This window comes from Melitaea cinxia, chromosome Z, assembly GCF_905220565.1.
Source record: "Melitaea cinxia chromosome Z, ilMelCinx1.1, whole genome shotgun sequence".
Classification (NCBI taxonomy): Eukaryota; Metazoa; Arthropoda; class Insecta; order Lepidoptera; family Nymphalidae; genus Melitaea; species Melitaea cinxia.
This window is the reverse complement of record NC_059424.1, coordinates 11509370-11530269: the sequence shown is the minus strand read 5'-3', so window position 1 is coordinate 11530269 and position 20900 is coordinate 11509370. Positions and strand designations below refer to the sequence as shown.

The following is a 20900-nucleotide window of genomic DNA, read 5'->3' as shown; positions in this document are numbered from 1 at the left end:
TAAGTTGTAGAGTTTGTGAAGTTAGGGCTTGTAGAGTTAGGGCGTGTAGAGTTAGAAGCTTGGCTCTACATGAGATCTGATAACTTTTTGACAGTGCGAGCCATATGATCTCGTCTTGGCAACATTTTACATGAAAATGTTTTTGGTGGGATTTCACTTCTTTTTGTAAGCTGCTTATGACAATATTATCGTTGCATTTTACCTCCGAGACATTTTATACCATAAATATTATCCAATCTTCACCATATTCGGTTTAAGCACGCTGTTTTTGATTTTATGTTGAACTGATATGCAAACGGTGATCTCCGCCAAAACTTAAATACCAAAATTACAAAATGTAAATTTTCGACATAAACTAATAACCGATTTTAATTTTTTATGTATTTTATTATTATTAATAATAACAAGGAGTCCCTATATCAATTTTCAGACCTCTAGCATCAAAATTTGCGGAAGTCTCATACAAACTTCCATCCCCTAGTTTAAGGGGTTGGGGGGTAAAAGTTCCAAGTCTTAGAATTTTTTTGTTGTTTGTGTACTAATACTAGCTTACATACCAAATTTCAGCTTTCGGGGACTTCAGGAAGACTCTAGGAATTTTGATGATCATCAGTGAGTGACGAAATCGGGGTTTTTTAGATATCAATAAAATCTAAAGTATAAGAGCTATGCAATTGAAACTTTATATGTTTAATAAGTCCACTATCGACACCATATCCCCAGAATTTTGTTTATCTGGTATAATCCAAACCCAAGTTATGAGGGTTCAAAAAAACGACGAAGCACTTCGAGAAAAGATAGGTAGTGCTTTTCGTTTTTTTTTTTTTTTTGGTTCGTCTTGGCGGGGGCACTACCGTGCCCCCAGATTAATATGAATTTTGTATTACGATTACCAGCAGTAGGAATATTGAGAACTTTTTAGTATCTCGCAACATTTAGAAGTTTTCTTTTTTTTTATGTCACTAGGTCGGCAAACAAGCGTACGGATCACCTGATGGTAAGCGATTGCCGTAGCTTATAGACGCCTGCAACACCAGAAGCATCGCAAGCGTGTTACCGACCCAATCCCCAATCCCCCCAGGAGCTCTGGTCACCTTACTCACCAACAGGAACACAATACTGCTTGAAAACAGTATTATTTTGCTGTGATCTTCTGTAAGATCGAGGTACTACCCCAGTCGGGCTGCTCCATATTTTGAGCTGGAAATTCCTGCTGTGCCCTACCTCAGTTAGTTTTATCATATAGTTCAGTTCACTATCAAATCATTACTTCTTTTTTATTTAGACGTTATTTATGAGGAATTTCGAGATTACGAAAAAAACCCATTGGCGCAGTTTGCTTTCATCCTATTTTCTGCTCCGAGTTTCAAGAGTTCGATTCCTGCCCCTAGTCTAAGTGTAATATAAGGTCATATCTAAGTAGGTATTATTTGTAAGTATAGTTATAATAAAGTAAAGTACCTATATCAGCAGGCTGAAAAGTGATAGACAATTTTTTTATTTTTTTATCAAATAAACAATAGTGTAACTCATCATTACATAGTATAAAAAATTGGCTTCCTGCTGTCTGTATGCTTAGATCTTTAAAACCATGCAACGGATTTAGATGCGATTTTTTAGTAAATAGAGTGATTCCAGAGGAAGGTTTAGTTATTATATATATATATATATATATATATATATATATATGGAAATTAAGCGGACTTTAGTACATAATATATAGAAAAAAATTAAAAGCATTATATTTTAAGTATCGTTGTCAACACAAATCACATTAAATGCGAATCAGACTTGACTTTAGTGCGTTGCTTTTTCATTTTTTATTATTTTTTTACTGGATCATAAAAATATCACTAATTCCTCCGCGTGGAATGGTAAATATTAAGCTAAGCTTGCCACAATATAATAGTAAAAACCACAACTAAATCGGATAAGCTGTTTCTGATATAGCGTGCCCAAACGCACAGACAAACAGACAAAAATTCTAACAATCATTGTTTTGAGTGCAATTTAGGTTATAAAGGTTCCAATAATATTTTTTCTCATATATTTTAAATGAAGAGACAGCGACCCGTTACATTTTTATTATTTGTATTGATTGCTTATTTATAAACTTATTTATTAAGCAATTGTTTTACTTTGCAATTAAGTTACATTAAAATTCTTTGTGTTACTTGACGTGCATTTTGTGACAACCTGTAATAACAAGACCATTGACATCCTATTGTAAGCTCATGTGTAAGAAACTATTTTTAATGTACTTTTTATTGGCTATCCTTTAATAAATAAATAAATAAGAGTTAGAAAATATTTTTACCTCAAACGTATTACAGCCTAAAATATACGATATATCCTATCTATCGCTAAATTTAAATTTGTTTAGAAAAGTCGTTTAACAGGTTGAAACATAAAATTCCATTAAGGCCTTTAGATCCAGATCCCTTGCCGCTTATATGAAATTTAATACCGGTAAATGGCTCTTCCTTAGATGTTTCTTCAGTTTGGATTTGGGAAGGTGGCTCTTCGTAAGGACATTCGCAGTTTGTGATATTTTTCGATTTTGATTCTAAATTACTTGAACAGTCGCAAACGTCTTTATTATATTTGTTGTTCTCCTCCTCAAGGTTATTTGCAATATATTTCAATATATCTTCGAAATTCATATCTAGGTCACTTTTTTCTAAATCATACTTTCTTCGAGGTTTATTAATTTTAAACCCTGATCTTGTCTGTGTTAACTCAGATTTAAGTTTTCGCATTTGTTTTTCATCAATCCATTCACTTAAATCTATTTCAGGCTCAGGTTCTTCGGGACATTCACATATTATGTTCTTTTTCAAAAGTTTCTTTTCTTTACATTTACATTTTTTGTTTTTATTTTGTTGGTGTTCAGTATGATTATCTTCAGAAAATATTTGATGATGTTCGCAAGGGCATAGTAAATTTACCTTTTTTTGTAATGATTTATTAGCAGCCCCGCAATTATTACACAGTGCTCTTGAGGAATTGGGTGTTTCACTGCGAATTTGATTTTGTGTCCCTGTTTAAAAAATCGTTATCTACATAAAAGATACTTGTAATTTTAGTAGAAGGGTCTAAACTGACACGATGTATTTTTACACCTTTAACACTTTCACGCGAACAAGTCAATATTGTAGCTCTATGCGATATTGCACATCATTTTTTCATATAAATTCGAGCGGCGTCTAATGACGTTGTGCAAATAGCTGATGATATTAGTATTTAATGGCGATAAACTTCTTAGGCGAAACGACGTATAGTGACGTTGTGCGCTAAAAAAGCAGGTACTGAGTATCAGGACGGAATGCCATCAAAGAAGGCAAAATTAAATCGGTGCGGCGTAGCACTACAATTTTTAGAATTCGATATGTTGTGGCACAGCAACCAAACTTTTAAACATTACTATGGCCAGGCACCGAACCATTACGTTGTGCTCAATAAATCGGGGTTTTGCTGAACGTTATAGTACGTTGTGCCATATCATATCTACCAATATGTGACGTACATATACGTTGTTCGCATGAAAGTGTTAATATAAAAAAAAAAAATTACATAATCTAGACATTTACCATTTTTTTCCAACAATTTGTCGTAAGAAATGTTACAAGCTTTCGAGAAAATTTCTTTTGTTTTTTTATCAAAAATTTCTACCAGTTTTTGCGGATCGCATTCACAAGTTTTTAAAGTATTATTAGTGGTATTTTCATTTAATACTATATCTCCAGAATCGCACATCTGTGTCGAATGACGGTGAGAAGGGGGGACCTTGCAACAATAATCTGTTGAAATCCCTAGATTTGAGTGACTCGCTGATACCCTTTTCTGGCATATTATTTTTTTTCTTGACGAATTTATATATGTTTCATGACACAAACCTTAAAATAAAAAATATATTAGGGATAAAAATTAAATAAAAAAAAAATATGATAAAAAGACTATTTATACCTAGGGCATCAGCTTCTTTCAGTATGATTGGTGTCAATATTTCTGTTACAATATTATCCATTCTATCTTGACATACATCAGATGGCACGTCTAATTTACCGCTTACTTCACAGCAACATGGTCTATCTTGTGTAGTATCCGTACTAATAATACGACAGTTTTCTTTTATTTTTAACGTTCTATGTTTTCGTGTCTTGTAGTCTTTATTTTTATATTGAATATTTGTATTTTCGCCAATTTTATCATTTATTGTAGGTCTAGAATTATTATGTAATATTCTTCCTGCTGTAGTGATTTTAAAACCACGTTGATTTTGGTGTAAATCTACAAGATACAAAAATTTTAGAAAATGAAAAAATTCAAATACCTGTTTATTTAAATGTAAACAAGACCACACGTGCTACAAACTTACGTAGTAAACTATGAGCTTTATAATTCCAACTACAGTTTTTTTCTAAAACATCAAGACCAATGGTTGAACTTGAAATACTCCGAACGTATTGTGGATTGTACTCATCAGATGAAGAAGGCATAACAATAATTAAAGAAGATGTGTCGTTTAATTGTTCCCTTGGTAGTATTTGACGAAGTAATTCTTGAATATCTAAATAAGTTCTTACTTTATTAACAGTAATATTTGATTTTTTATAACTGGAATGTGTTACGTCAAATGAATTTTGAACATTTGCTTTATTAATTTCAAACATACAAATGTAACCACTTCCAAAAATTAGGGATTTTCTATTAGCAGAGCATACCAAAGATTCTACAGCATTATTCCTAAAACAAAAGAATTGGAAACGGCACATGAAAAACTAACAAAAAAATTAAACATCTTTTGAGAAAGAAAAAAACCTACCACACACACTCAGCGTTACAAATACTAATTTTATTGTTCTCTTGTGTAAACAAACTATGATTTTTTAAGATTCCATAGTCACCATAGTAACGTAAATTTTGTTTTAGTTCATAGAAACTTGAAGATGACGATGAGTCGGTTGCAGAAAAGGAAATTACACTGATACTGTCAGGTAAAGTTACTAAGCTTACCGATGAATTTTTATTTAATAAACAAATCGATTCAAAACTTGTGTCCTGCGAAGTATCTGTGACAGAAAATTCTTGAAACGATATCTTTTTACAACGATTTTCTTTAAATGTTTGCAAATTAATGTGCTTATCATTGCTTTCAATATCCATACGGTCGAAGGAATAGTTGTTATAGTATTTTTGATAAATCTCGTTCATATAACAACTTTCTTTGTTGATTTTTATTTCGGATTTAGTTTCATTCCTAGGAGATCGATTAGCAACGTTATAATGATAGCCGAACAAACTAAAAGCACTTTCACTAGTTAAAAGTTCTGTTGTTGATAACACGGCATAAGATGGTTTGAAAAAAGTTTTGTATAATTTTAAATTCACATCACTTAAAAAAGACTTTCTTGATGAAAACGAAGGTATCCCTATAGCTCTTCCAACCGTTACTTTGATGCCTTCATTGTCAGTAAAAACTCCACCTTTAACACCTGGAAGACATTCTTCGGGGCAAGGACATAAAGAAGATATATCAGGTGAAGTAACTCTAATTTTAACGTAACTATGCTTAAATCTTATTTTCTTTTTGTCACATCCACAACCTTTGTCACAAGTAGTAGTTTTAATAATGTCTTCAAATTCTTCTGTAATAGCGCCTTTTGTTTTGGTTAACCTTTTACCACTTAGCCGTTCAGCAGCAACTTCAATTTTTTTAGATTTTGTTTTTATTTTACCTTTCTTTTCTGACAGAGCCCCAATTCGAGTCTTTGAAGGTTTTTCATAATCAGTTTTGACTTTTTGAATTAAGGACTTCTCTGAAGGCGTTCTTCCTTCTGGTAGAGGCAGGCCCATCTGAGCTTGCCCTTTTAAAATTTTTTCTTTCTGCCCAATAGACTTACCTTGTAAGGGAGTAATTAAACCAGCAGCGATGGCTTTATTATACTTTTGTTTTAAAGAAGATGTTTTCGGTTCTGGTGGTAAGCCTACGTCAGCACGAATCTTATTTATAAGTTTCTTCTCGGATGTAGTTTTTGCTTCCGGCAGAGGGATTCCTTGCATTGCTAGTCCCTTAAGTATTTTTTCTTTCTCTGCTATGGATTTTCCTTGAAGAGGTGTTAATAACCCTGTTTCTTTCGCTTTACGAAATCTTTCCGACGGAACTCTTAAGGCTTCTGCGGATTTTTCTTTCCTAACTTCGGGTGATAAGATATGACAAATACATTCATCACTTGGGCCTTTTCCTTCTTTCATAGTTTTTGCTGTTTTTTTGTCCAATTTTTGTACTTTTTCCGGCGGCATAATGAGCCCCATTTCAGCTTTAATTTTATTTATTAACGCTAACTCGGAACGTGTTTTCCCTTCCGGTAAAGGTTGACCAGATTTAATTAATTCTCTAATAACTTTTTCCTTTTGAGTAGGGGTTTTACCTTCAAGTGGCGTTAATAAGTCTTTGGATTTAGGTTTTTCTATCTTAGATGGTTCTTTGCGTGCTTTCAATTTAACATCAGCCTTAATTTTTTCAATTAGAGATTTTTCTGACGGCGTTCTCCCCTTTGGTAGTGGTATACCATTTACATGCATCTTTTTTAATATTTTTTCTTTTTCCGTCGACGTTTTCCCTTCTAAAGGTGTTATAATACCAGCTAAATGAGCTTGCTTCATTTTGTTATGCATCGACGATGTTTTGGGTTTCGGTGGTAAACCCACTTCTTCTCGGACTTTTTCTATTAGTTTTTTTTCTGAAGGCGATTTACCATCAGGTAAGGGTAATCCAGCTTTAACCAACCCCTTTAAAACTTTTTCTTTCTGTTCTGGTGATTTACCTTCTAACGGAGTCAACAAACCTGCAGCTTTCGCTAACCTTATTTTTTCAGAAAGTGGTTTAATCTCTTTTGAAACTTTTTCTTTCGCTCTTATTTTGTCGATAAGAGCTTTTTCTGATGTGGTTTTTGGTTCTGATAGAGCTAAGCCTTGTTTTGCGAAGCTTCTCAATTTTTTTTCCTTTTGTGAAGCAGTTTTACCTTGTGATGTCTTTGCTTGAATTTTTTTAATTAGTTCCTTTTCTGATTGCGTTTTTCCTTCTAGTAGTGGTAAACCAGCAGTAATTTGTTGTTTGAGTATTTTTTCTTTTTGAGAAGGAGTTTTTCCTTCTAAGCTTTTTAGCAAATCAGTCGTTCTAGTTTTCTTAACCTTTGCTTCATCAGATATTTTTGGAGATCTATAGCCAGGGGACGTTTTAATTTTTTTTATCAACTGTTTGTCAGAAGGTGTAATACCATCTGGAAGAGGCAAGCCCATAGCGACTCTATCTCTCAAAATTTTTTCTTTTTGTTCTTGTGTTTTATCTCCCAATGGCGTAATAAGACCAGCTGCCTTAGCTTTACGAAACAGTTCAGAAGGTATTCCTTTCGATGGCAAACCCATATCATCTTTTACTTTTTGAATTATTTGTTTTTCGGAAGAAGTTTTCCCTTCCGGTAAAGGTAACCCTGCCTTGGCTATATTTCTCAAAATTCTTATTTGTTCATCTGGAGATTTACCCGTAAGAGGCGTTAAAATACCGGCTTCTTTCGCTTTCCATAATTTTTTGGAAGCTATACTTTCTGGTTTTACTGCAGTGCGAATTTTGTTCACCAAAGCTGTTTCTGAAGGCGTTCGTCCTTCCGGTAATGTTATACCCATTTTAGCTTGTTTTTTCAAAATAATTTCCTTCTGTGATGGCGTTTTACCTTCTAGTGGAACTATAATACCTTCTTTTTGGGCTTTAACATATTTTTCTTTTAATGATGGTGTTGATGGTACAGGAGGTAATCCTAAATCAGCCTGTATTTTATCAAGAATTTTTTTTTCTGAATGTGTCTTAGGTACTGGTAACGGTGCTCCCTGCTTTGCAAGTTCTCGTATTATTTTCTCTTTTTGAGATGGAGTTTTAATGTCTTTAGTCTTCGTTGCCTTAGATTTTGATTCTATTACTTTATCTGATTCTGGTGAAATTAGTCTACAAATACATTCATCACTTGGTCCTTTACCTTCTTTTAAAACTTTTCGAGTTTTATCATCTAGTTTTTGTCTTTTATCAGGAGGTAATATACCTTCAACTACCTTACCACGGTGTTTCTTTTTTTTAGCTTTGACTTTTTTTATAAGAGCTTTTTCAGAAGGACTTCTACCCTCCGGTAGTTGAAGGCCTAGGTCAGCTTGACCCTGCAGAATTTTTTCCTTCTCAGCTTGTGTTTTGCCTTCTAATGGAGTAATGAGTCCAGCTGCAACAGCTTGATTGTATTTACTTACTTCCTTTTTTGATTTTGGTTCTGGTGGTAAACCAAGATCATTACGAACTTTATCAGCAGCTAACTTTTCTGACGGTGTTTTAGGTTCCGGTAATGGAATGTTATGCATTGCTAAATCTTTTAATATATTTTCTTTTTGTTCCAGTGTTTTCCCATGTAATGGTGTTAATAAACCTACACCTTTTTTAGTACTTTTAATTTTATCTGATGCAATTGTGACTACTGCGGGCGTTTGTGCTTTTACTTTAGCTATCAAAGCTTTCTCTGACGGGGTTCGGCCTTCAGGGAGTGATAAACCTAACTTAGCTTGTTCTTTTAAAAGTTTTTCCTTTTGAGATTCAGTTTTGCCTTCAAGTGGCACTATTAGACCAGCCCCCTGTGCTTTTGCATAATTTTCTTTAGACGAAGAAGTTTTAGGTTGAGGTGGAAGACCGATCTCAGCGCGGACCTTATCAATTAGTTTCTTGTCTGATGCGCTTTTACCATCGGGCAGTGGAATACCTTTCATTGCTAAATCTTTTATTATTTTTTCCTTTTCTTCTGGTGTCTTACCTTGTAATGTTGTTCGAATGCCTTCAGCTTTAGACTTGCGCAATTTGGATGACGGTACTTTTAATTCCGATGGTTCTATCTTGGCCGCTTTAATTTTAGCAATTAATTTTTGTTCTGATTCGGTATGACCTTCAGGTAGTTTTAAGCCTAAGTCTGCCTGGCCTTGTAGAACTTTTTCTTTTTCAGATGCAGACTTCCCTAACAATGGAGTAATTAAGCCCATTTCCAATGCTTTATCATATTTCTTTTTGTCTGAAGCAGTTTTAGGTTCAGGTGGTAGTCCAACATCTTTTCGAACTTTATCAATTATTTTTTGATCAGATTCTGATTTACCTTTTGGCAATGGAATTCCATTCATTGCTAAGCCTGTTAGAATTTTTTCTTTTTGTTCAAGATTTTTACCTTCTAATGGTGTCAAAATACCAGCTTCCTTAAGTTTTTTCAGTTTTTCTGACGGAATTTTTCTATTATCTAACGGTTTAACCACTTCAGATACTTCATATGGACGCCTAAGTTCAGTTTGAACTCTTTTAATTATTTCTTTATCTGATTTGGTTTTTGGTTGAGGCAATGGTGCCCCTGATTTAATAAGATCTCTTAAAATCTTTTCTTTTTCTGCAACATTTTTACCTTTCAGCGAAGAAATTTTTTGTTTAATTATTTCTTTGGATTTTTTCCTTTTTTCACCTTCTACTTTTGTTACACTCACACTAGATTTCCTCAGTTCTCCTAAACGTCTTTCTTCCCTAGGCAAATGTCCACACAGTATACAATTACAATTATCACAATTTTTCTTTTTATAACAATCATACAGACTTTTCATTACTTCAAACATAGCATCCGAATTGCATGAGCAGCAACAGCTTTCCTCATTGGTATTAAGTTGACAGCGATATATTTTCAATACAGGATTGTTCAGAAAATGGTATTCTTTATTTTGGTATATGAGCTTAGGTATAATGTAAACTAAGAAATCAGACTTAAAGTGAGTTGTATTCCTAAAAAAAAGATCGTCTAAGCTTTTTGAATTGTAAGTTGTTTTATATTGCTTTTTTGAAGCAATTAACTCTGGTACACTAAATATTTTGTTTTGACTTAGACACGATCCTTGGTTCTTATCATCAAAATATTTTATTCGGTCGTTTTTGTATTTAAATATTTGTAAATTGCTGCGCTTAAGTAATTTAACTTTTCTCTTGTCGTATATGATATGCGTGTAACTTAATTTTTTCATAATTTTTGGCACTTTTTTTCTTACATATATTATTGACAGCTCCGCCTTTGCTGTTGGATATTTCTGTTTATCTGTTTTATCGTCGGTCATTTTAATTTTTGTTTGTTTTTACAAAGATATCAGTTGAGTTAATAATATTAACCACCTGTTTTCATAGTATTTAGTATTCATTCATTTTCAGATAAAACCACGGGAAATGAGACGTCGATGAAATGTATCATATACATTATAGTTATATCTTATATATTTTTAACCTTGTCTAAACATCTATACAATAAGCAGGAAGGAAAGGTAGGAAAGTACTATATATTCATATTTATCACAACAACAAAATTTTGAAGATTAGACTTTTTGATGTAATCTAATTTGACATAATACACAATTCCGGTACATTAATGATTTAAAATTTAAAAAATACGTATTATTTAAGACCAGTTATATTATACCAAAAAAAAAAATAATAATAATAATATAGCTACGTAACCATTGTTATTATAGATTATGAATCCAAAAAAATCCCAAACTAACTATTGCATGAAGACAAGTAATAATCATCCGCTGGTTTTAAAATACACAGGCCGAAGACGGGCAGCAGCGTCTTCGGTGCGACAAAGCCAGCCCTACGGTCACCAACCCGGCTGCCCAGCGCGATGACTATGGGCAATACACATGAGTTTACGTCATTTTTGGCGCAAACTTGTGGAGGCCTATGTCCAACAGTGGACTGTAGTTATAATATATACGCAAAAAATATATATTTTACGGTATTGTATTATATTTATATACATCTATTTATTACAATACGTGAAGCAAAATCTTTGTACCCCTTTTTACCACGCTTTTATTAGATGGCGTTGTATGTATGTAATGGAATCTTTGAGCATAATTTTCACAAATTTCCAGAAGTTTGATTAATTTGAAACTTTGCACACGTAATAAAGATCGATGACAATGCAGTAATTGAATAACAGTTTCCCAATATCCTTATTAGGACCGCCAGGATTAATAAATTCCTTCGTGGATCCTTTGTAAGGAAGTAAGATTGATAAAGCTAGCGCGCGGTCTGTGCATTCCTGCAGTTTCGGACTTACTCTTTCGCTCGGGCACTTGGCACAGCACAACGGAGGCAGATACTTTTTCAGGCTAGTTGTATTTTTACCTTGTTTATTCCTTACTAGCTGTTTCCCGCCCGCTTCGCGTGGCGTAAGTTCGTGGCTTTACTCCACGCGGAATAGTTATTCTTTTAGTTACTCCTTATTACATCAGCTATCTGCCATTGAAAAATTAAACTAAAAAATAAAAAATAAATTATAGTTTAAAAAAAAACTAAAAAACCACGCTTTTATAGCGATTCGAACTAAAAAGTAGAAAATAATTTTTAATTACAAAGAGTTTATATTACAGTATTAATTAGTAATTAATTGCTTCAAAATAAAATTATAATAAAATTTAAGGTTTTAAGAGAATAATTCAATTTAGAGTAAAAAGCGTGAGGTGCAAAGAGGATGTTACAATTAATTATTCTACTTGCAACTATCTATGTGCGAAGAGTTTTATATATATATATATATATATATATATACTAGCGACCCGCCCCGGCTTCACACGGGTGCAATGCTGATACTAAATATACTACAGAATGTCTTTATTTATAGTATGAAGCTAGCTTATAGCATGGTTATTAACATAATAATAACATTCAAATATGCGTCGTTAGATTACACGTTGTTACAGAATACGTTGAAGAAATAAAGGTTCACTGCTAGTTCCCCGTAGTGATAGCGTGATAATTTGTAGCCTATATGTTGACCCGACTTCATAATAATATTCGTGCCAAATTTGAAGTAAATCCATGCAGTACTTTTTGAGTTTATCCCGGAGATACATACAGACAAACAGACAAACAAACAAAAATTTTAAAAACTATATTTTTGGCTTCGGTTTCTACTGTAGATCACACCCCAAGTATTCTTTAAAAAAAATTCAATGTACAGTTTTGAATTTCCTACCATTTTATTATATGTCAAAATATCAACATCAAACCTCTTTAGCTTAAATCAAGAATTCTTCTGCAGCGTAGTTTTGGTGGAATGGATGTGGAACAACTGTGGAGAGATGCAGCTGAAATTGATTGAACTGCGGTTTACGGTGCAGATACAATTGACAGCCAGGTGACTATTTTTAACTTTCTGCTAACCCAATTTTATAAGTTTTACGCACCTAGTTAACCGGTTAGAATAATCCGCCATCTGTCTACCCCATGCATTACACCCGAAATTCAACGATTGCAGGAAGAAGAAGATTCTAGCAGTTTGGAATTTTTTTTAATCTTTTGGAGTTGGCAAAGCGCGTCAGAATAATAGTTCTCAAAATTTTATTCTTCGATCTAGTTGAATCGTCACTTGTCTTCATCTGTTGCGATGGATAGTGCAACTAATGCAAGACAATAGATCAAGAAAACAAGTTTCAGCTTTGTCAATTCCCGCTAGTCCTATTTCCTTTCTTAATCAGCTTCCTGAATGTGATGTTATGAAGAATATATTAGCAATAACTTCAAATTCCGTTAGTTCGCATTAGTCGGAAAATGATAATTCCTCTTCATGATATACTAACACCTGAATATATATATATATATATATATATATATATATATATATATATATATATATATATATCTGTCATTTTTTTGTTAAATAAAAGCATGAAATTAATGTTTGCACTATTGATTAAAAATAAATAAATATGCAGTGAACTGCATATTTATTTATTGTATAGTGAGTGCAGTGTATTAGTTGATAATCTACCCTTTGGAGGAGTGAAATTCATCATACTTATTTAAAGATTAAAACGTGAAATTTTTGTTGTGGAATACAAATTGAAAATGTGTGAACACGTGTTTCAGTTTTTATAAATATGCTAACCTCAAATAAGTGAGATATGCAGGGGATAAAATTTGTATAGAAATCAGTCGTTTCTTGAGTTAGAAACCTGAGGCTTTTCCATAGACGTTTTACCAGCATTTTTTACATTGGGGGAAAATCACAAAATAAAATCATTGACGTTTCGCATAAATATATTGCAATGGCCTTTTTAGGACCCAGTGACGTATTCGTTAAAAATAAATCACATCAGCCTATCGCAGTCCACTGTTGGACACGGCCTTCCAACAGTGAACTACGATATGCTGGCTTTGTCGCACCGAAGACGCTGATAAAAAGACGAAAAATAAATAATCAAATGAAAGTTAAGTTAGTTGTTTTAGTCTTGAAGTGATTTTTACGCCTCAATATATCTTAAACATTTTCCTATCATAACAGCAGTATAAATGTTGGAAGCTTGAAATTTTATTTTTATGGTCTTGATTGCATATATACAGTATCCCAGCATAGTATGTAGTATCCCTCTTACTGGACTGACTGACTGAGATCTTACAAGTAGCTACCTACTTTTGAGTTATTTCCAATAATGCATTTACTTGACTGTTTTGCAGACTACTTACGTCGTATTTCTTGTATTGTTAAGAGCCATTTCACAAAAATCGGTAACAATCCGCGAAATTGTAATATTTTGACGTCGCTAATCTCAGTGTTGGATGCAATAATGTAATTTATATTCTTGAAATATAATAGAGCAACCTTTGTTGTAGTCCATAGTCAGATCAGAATTTTGATTTATATTATGTGTATAAAATTATTAACCTTTTCATCAGCCTCCTCCCTGGGTAAACGGTCGCAATGTATACTTTGAAGTCCTACTTTTCAATAACCTCTACGTTGAAACCATTTTAAAAAAATATCATAATATGTGGAATATAATTTTGTTGTCCACTATCATAGATTTTTATTCCATTTGTATCTCTATTAAACGATAAAAAAAATTTAAAGTTACGAATATTTTCCAAATAAGTACAATTTTAAAAGCGATATTTCTCTTAGAAAACTAAGAAATTTTAACGAACTATCTCCATCAAAGTAAACTTACATCATTAAGGAATACAAAAAAAATAATTAAAAGATGTAATTATTTTTAATACATTTTATATTAAATAATAAAAAGATAGTATATATTGCCACGCATCAAGCCCGGTAAATCAGTCGAGCGCTAGCGCTCTTAGAGGTAAGGTCCACGCCAAATTCTGCGCAGCCGTCTCTTTCGCTCACACGCGCCAAGCGCCTGTTGTTATAGCGGATAAAACGCATTTGATACTTTCATAATAAAATATAAATAAAATAAACATATTACGAAAATGACTGTAAAATAATATAATGATAATTTCTGTAAACAAATGTATAATTTAATTTTCTTTTCTCACACTATCAATACAAATAGGCATTTCAATCTGTTTGTCTTGTTATTTGTTAATTAATATGTTTGGCGGTGTCGATGTCATTAAATGCTTTTTTATTCATATCGTAAATATTAGATTCATTCGTAAACTGAAAAAACTAAATCAATTTAAAAAAATTGTTTCATAAAATTGATTTTTTTTAATTTTATTTTAAATTTATTGACTGTTGTTATATAACATACTTGAAATTTTTAACAAATTAATTATGTAAAAAACATTTTATACCATAGTTATAATTTTTATTATACATCAGAAAATGATCACGATGGTCTTTTGGTTGTCACACTATACGTACTAGCACAAAGATCGCGCGGCTCGTACGACTCGCGCGATGCGACCAAATTTACCTAAACTTGCAGAGCGTAAAATTGTGAAATGGCTCTTAACAATATTGAAATCAGAATCTTGATGGATAAGATGTCATATAGTTTAGAGTAGATCATATTTTCACAGAAAAAAGAATTGTAAAACAATAATACTCGGTTAATATTCTATGCAACTTTATTTATTTTCATATGAAGTCATAGAGTATAAGCAGAATAAATACCTTACATAAATAAATCATAGAACAAAAAAAAAACTATATAACTTATTTTATGAACAATGTAATTCTTAATCTAACTAAATATAAAACAAATCATGTTACAATTATAATTACTAAAAACTAATTTACTACTACTACTTAATAAAAATAAATAATTTATCAACAAAATATACTATGACTAGGAATGTTCGTTTTTATTTGGTGAAACCAGAAGATTACCATAAAACGAGGGTGAAGAATTCTGCACTATTATATGATTCCCATATCATACGTCGGGAAATAGAACTACAGTAGAGATACTAGTTTGATTATTACGATTGATTGCAAACATACTGAATATAATAATGAAAGCATGTGCAAATCGATTATTAATTTATTTATTCATCTTGTGCCACATATGGCCAGAGAGTAGCCTCAACTTCTAGATCTGCAGTATCAGCAGGGCTCTCTTCAGGGCTCTCGGTCAGGCTCTCTGGTTCTACATCGTTGTTTCTTGGTGGAGATTCCGTAGTGGTTGTAGTAGTGGTCGGTATCTCCTCAACTTCGTCAACATCATGGGACTCCTCCGATTCTTCTGGATCTTCATTTCCTGTGACGATAAAAACTAAAACATTCATTAGCATAACTCGAAAACAAGGTTGAGAACAAATAGATTTAAAATTATTAAATTTTTAAGATTATATGAGTAACTTGCGGTGTGATTTTTGAGTTGATTTCAAGTAAGTAAATAAGATATGTACCATCATCATCTATTACAACTTCTTCCATCGGCTCTGCACTCGGCTTCTCAATAGGAGTATGCTTCATGTATTTTTTGGCCACGGAATTCAGCTGTAAATTATGAAATATAATTAACAATTTTAAAATATAATTGATATTAAAGTACAATGTGTTTTTTTACTGTTTCCCACATTATATTGACATTAATCTATAGAAATAAAAATTAATTGCTTAATATGTTGCACAGCAATAAACTCCAGTACAACTGGACCTCTCTAGCAATTTTTTTAAAATGTATTTTCTAATATTTTCAAAAGGTTTTTAAAAAGAAAAAGTATGACAATTGCACAGATAATCAAATATTTCCAAAAAAAGTAAAATATTTCAACTTTCAAGCTATTGATAGTTTGCAGGTCATGTCTGTTTAGCTAGTAAAAAATAAATAAACACTTCACACTAAATGGACCCAGGATTTTGATCCTATATGGAGGTATTCCAAATTCTCGATATTGAATTTACAAGACCCACAGACACTTTGCGTTTTGAGTTTGTGTTTACAAGCACATAACACCTAGACCATGAAAAACATATACATAAATAGCCTATACAAATACTTGAGATGTGTGGTGATGGAACCCACAACCACTTGGACAGCAATCACCTGCTGTGTCTTAAAAATTTTATGTGACACATATATTTAGAAAAAGGCTTTTTCAACTATCACTTTTATTCTACTATCGATGGATAGATGGAACACATTTGGAAAGCATTGTGTTGAACATATACCATTTAATTTTACTGAATATGATTGTTAAAAATATATCAATTCAAAAACAAATCTCAAAAAGCAAAGGCACAATTTTCTATTAAAATAAACTACATTTAAGTAGGTATAACAAAATTATTAACGTTAGAAACATTAATGTCACCCATTAAACAGTTGAGGAGTTTTATATTTACCTACTCAAAAAGCTTGTTCGCAAATAAAAAAGAGCAAAGCATGTTTTGTAAATTAATGAATTCTTGGGTTTAATAGCTTTCAGAAAATGTTTTGTCAGGTTTCATTTTAATTTTAATAAGACATTAATAAGCAAATCAATAAACCATTCACTTGGCTTATTCAGATATAAGAAACAGACAGATGATTAAAATTTAGTTTTTTAATGTAGGTAAATTAGCTCGTATTCATACGCATTCAATAAAACTCAAAATAAAAAACAAGAAAAAAAAATCAAAACCTACCCAACGTTTATTCGCTTCTTCCATTCTTGTTAACTCGGCATCTTCATCATAAGGCCTATCAGCATTAAACCAGTCTGAGTATATCATATGCGGATATATTATTGGAAAAGGAATATTCATTTTGATAATGTACCAATTAAAGCAACTGTTAAACTTATAACAAAGACCTCTAATGCGATTTTGCAGGGACGAACTATACTCGTTCTGAGCCCAGACAAAAGTATTGATTACTTTGAATTTTGAGGTTTGGTTTATTTGTTTTATAATTTACCTATATTGTGACAAAGGTACGAAGTAAACACTAAACAGAGTACAGAGTGAACGTAAGTACCTACTTCGATTAATTTATGGGACCAAGACTTTTATTTTAAGCTATTTAATTTAAACATTAAATTATACGATTTTTAATAAAGGCGTTTTAATAAATATTTTTATAGTAAATCGAACGAATTTTAATATTGAATAAAAAAATGTATCATTACCTTAAAGTCCCTTTATACAACCCAGTATAAAAAAAAAAACTAAATATGTTATTTTCCTTATTGTTCTTATTTTAAATACATTTTTATTATAAAATGAAAATAAAATTATGCGAAATGTCTCAAAAATATGCAGACATTTCGATTTATAGCATTATTTACTGTTATTATTGTCGAACGTCATGTCTCACTTATGTAAAGGGACCTCATTCTTTTCCCATATACTGGCAATGTTTGCAATATATCTAAACTTATTTTATGAAAGAAAACACGAATGATATGGGATAATAATAATTTTTTCGCGGTATCCCCATCATTATACTAACTTACACTTTAATAGCTAGCGCTAGTTTGGTCAAACCATAGAAAAATTAATTTATTGTATTTTGTTCTTTATATAAAAGCTTTGGTAAGTAAGGTTTTAGACTAAATTTAAGTTAAGTATATTTGTTTTGTTCATTAATATGAAAAAATATTGCTTAAACATTGAAAAAATCGTTACACGGCACGTGTAATATAAGCCACTGGTAACGAAAATTTTACACGTTTGCACTAATATTTGTAGCTGGATTATGTTTAAAATAAATCAAATTCTACTTTTTGTATGTTATAAAAACATTAAAAAGCTGTAACTTGTAAAAATAACAATAGTATCTGTTACTTTACGGCATTTTGTAGGTAATATCGGCGACATTATAGGTAATGGAGATCGTCTAATTTTTTTAATGTGTATTTTAATTAATATTGAAGTTTGAAGAAACTATCAACTTCTTTGCAGATTAATGAACGCGTTTGTGATTGTTATAAAAACTAGTATACATGTAATTCTTCAGGTCTTTCGAAGTTAGTTATAAATATTTAAAGCTACTTTAGTATTTTATAGTAATAGTCCGTTAGTATTTTATAGAATAGTCGTTTTTTTTAACAATACTAGCGACACATAGATGATGATAGTAAACATATAGCATGGAAAAAATATTTAGATACTCGATTTCATTTTTTATTTATTTTGATTAGATACATTATTGATAGGTTAAATATTGTTCCTCAGAAATTGCGTTTGTAAAACGTGAATTATTGTGCTAACCATTTAATACTGTTTTAGAATGGAATAGTTTATACTTTATTGTAAACGACAACATATTTTTATTAAATATTAATTTAAACATACAGGTTGTAATGTACAAAAGCAGTCTTATTGCTAATTAGCAATTCCATATTAAAATAACCATTTTTTACTAAATGCATATGGATGTATACATGGTATAATTATACTATCCACAAAAAAATATTTAAGTACACAGAATACAATGTCATCAGTATGCATGTCCATCTTCTAAAATAGTCAAAATTGAATTTTTATTCTAAAAGCAACCAACCAATTAAAGCATAGCATATCTTCATGAAGTAATGCACTGTTTTCAAGTAGGAACTAAAGTAAAATAAATTATCTTTGCCGATCAATTTATATAAATTAATAGTTTTTTTTTTTTAACAAATAAATCACAAAACACTTATATTAAAATAAATAGGTCAATTTTATATCAATTATATGGATTCAACAGAATTTCTTTGTATTACATAAGTAAAACTTGTAAGTATTATTTAAAATTTACAATGAATCTAATAATTTTAAACATTTAAATAATGGTTTAATAATGTTAAGAAAATATTGTAAAAAAAATAATAGGAAAACCATTATATAGTACAAAATATGCACATATCTATAAAAACAAGTAATTATATATGTCAGTGCGTGGGAGCTCGGGCTTCGGGCGGTTGAGGCGTAGCAATGAACTTGACTTAATGTAGTAGTAGTTCAGCTTAGACCACCAGACCAATATATGCAATATTATTAAATATCATTAATTGTTACAGATCATGTCGAACAATGGAAATCGTAAGAGAGCAGCACCAACCTCTGGACGCTCATATAAAGTTAGGAAACCTCGTAAACATCACTCTGATGATGAAGATAGTAATGACTCCTCAGTGTCTGATCAAGGACAGGAGCCACAAAGAGAACCTTCACCCCTGCCAGATGAACCAACAGAAAAATTGCCAGAAGTATGAGAAAATTGAAAAAGGTGGAAATATTATTATATTTAAAACTTTATAAATTTATTTTTAATCCTTAATTTTAGGAGCTATTAAAGACTTTCTATAAAAGCCCTGGGATGCTAATGATTGCTGGCTTGGTTTCCTGGGATTTAGTTGCAAAGAGGGACAATAATCCTTCCAAAAAGACACACCCTAATTTATACACATTCCATAAATTTACAGACCGGAAGGTAATAGATTTTATTAATTTTATATTTTTAAAGTAAATTTAAACATTTTACTTTTGTTCCATATATAAGTATATGTATATTTGAAATATATTACAGTACCGATTAATAGTCAGTGGCTGCAGCGCTGGTCATTCAATTCTTGTGTCTGATGAAGGAGAAGTATACACATTTGGTAAGTATCATTTACTAAATGTAATGCATTATTTAATGTATCATCAGAGAAATTTATAAAATAATTAATGTTTAAAAAAATTCAGGTCGTAATACATGTGGTCAACTTGGCTTTGGTGATACCACTACAAGAAATGTGCCAGAAGCAGTGCCAACCCTCAAAGGTTTCAATATAATTCAAGCAGCTGCTGGAAGGAATCATAGCTTATTTGTAACAGGTGATCAATATTTACATATAATAAAATGGTAGGAAAGTCAAAACTGTACATTAAATATTTTTTTAAAAGAATACTTGGGGTATGAACTACAATCGATACCGAAGCCAAAAATATAGTTTTTAGAATTTTTGTCTGTATGTATGTCCAGAATAAACTCAAAAAATACCACATGGATTTACTTCAAATTTGCCACGAATATTATTAAAATGTTGGATCAACATATAGGCTACATATTATCATGCTATATCACCTACCGGGAACGAGCAGTGAACCTTTATTTCCTCAACGCTTTCTGTAAAAATGTGTAATCTAACGACGCATATTTGAATGTCGTTGTTATTATGTTAATAACCATGCTATATAAGCTAGTTTCACACTATTAAAATCACGCAATATAAGTAACTAAGCCGATAAACATAATTAAATGAATATAAGTAGACAAGACAATTTTAAAGCAGCGCCGTCTATGAGATTTTTCTGTAGATATGAAATGTAAAGAAGAAACGGGTAAATGAATGTTATTTTAAAAGGTATAATCGTAGGTATTATTTGTGCTGTATAGCGTTCATGCAGACGCCGTCGCGGGCAGCAGCTAGTAAGATATAATAGTTGATAGGTGCAAAACTGAGTCAACTGAGTGTACTATTATTGTTTAATATAATTATTAAATATTTTCACATTAACTAAAAGTTTTTTTAATAATTATATTAATATTCATTTTTACTTTTTTATTTTTTTATTAAACCTTTATTGCGGATATAGTTAACAATGTTTCTTACAATTCATGTTGATCGACAATATTACAAA

At 31.5% G+C, this 20900-nt stretch overlaps 3 protein-coding genes across 3 annotated transcripts in view; 1 reads left to right on the top strand and 2 right to left on the bottom strand.

Moving 5' to 3' along the window:
• Positions 1–2369: 2369 nt before the first annotated feature.
• On the bottom strand, positions 2370–10170 carry LOC123668796. Its single transcript, XM_045602489.1, has 6 exons — positions 10105–10170; positions 9354–9960; positions 7230–9134; positions 5055–6893; positions 3967–4167; positions 2370–3040 (listed from the first exon to the last, which is right to left on the bottom strand). The coding sequence occupies exons 1-6, from the start codon at positions 10168–10170 to the stop codon at positions 2370–2372; spliced, it is 5289 nt and encodes a 1762-aa protein (XP_045458445.1).
• A 4741-nt stretch (positions 10171–14911) lies between these two features.
• On the bottom strand, positions 14912–17247 carry LOC123668499 (anaphase-promoting complex subunit 15-like). Its single transcript, XM_045602233.1, has 3 exons — positions 16935–17247; positions 15713–15803; positions 14912–15576 (listed from the first exon to the last, which is right to left on the bottom strand). Exons 1-3 carry the CDS (start codon positions 17052–17054, stop codon positions 15350–15352), a joined length of 438 nt encoding a protein of 145 aa, XP_045458189.1. The 5' UTR covers positions 17055–17247; the 3' UTR covers positions 14912–15349.
• A 1476-nt stretch (positions 17248–18723) lies between these two features.
• Positions 18724–20900, top strand: part of LOC123668795 (protein RCC2 homolog) — a 37398-nt gene continuing 35221 nt past the window's right edge. Inside the window, exons 1-5 of the mRNA XM_045602488.1 lie at positions 18724–18732; positions 19292–19480; positions 19558–19704; positions 19801–19876; positions 19962–20093. Coding sequence (XP_045458444.1) covers positions 18724–18732; positions 19292–19480; positions 19558–19704; positions 19801–19876; positions 19962–20093 — 553 coding nt within the window. The remainder of the gene's footprint in view (positions 18733–19291; positions 19481–19557; positions 19705–19800; positions 19877–19961; positions 20094–20900) is intronic.

Bases quoted from the DNA above. Each gene is read 5' to 3' on its own strand.
- LOC123668499 (XM_045602233.1), bottom strand. From the start codon at position 17,054: ATGAATATTCCTTTTCCAATAATATATCCGCATATGATATACTCAGAC. The intron at 15,804-16,934 runs GTAGGTTTTGAT...CATAATTTACAG, and splicing joins AAGAAGCGAATAAACGTTGG to CTGAATTCCGTGGCCAAAAA. The intron at 15,577-15,712 runs GTACATATCTTA...TGAATGTTTTAG, and splicing joins AGTTGTAATAGATGATGATG to TTTTTATCGTCACAGGAAAT.
- LOC123668796 (XM_045602489.1), bottom strand. From the start codon at position 10,170: ATGACCGACGATAAAACAGATAAACAGAAATATCCAACAGCAAAGGCG. The intron at 9,135-9,353 runs GTCCATATGAAG...AAGTTCGAAAAG, and splicing joins AGTTCAAACTGAACTTAGGC to ATGTTGGACTACCACCTGAA. The intron at 4,168-5,054 runs GTTTTGAATCGA...ATAAAAATAAAG, and splicing joins AGATACTTCGCAGGACACAA to ACTACAAGACACGAAAACAT.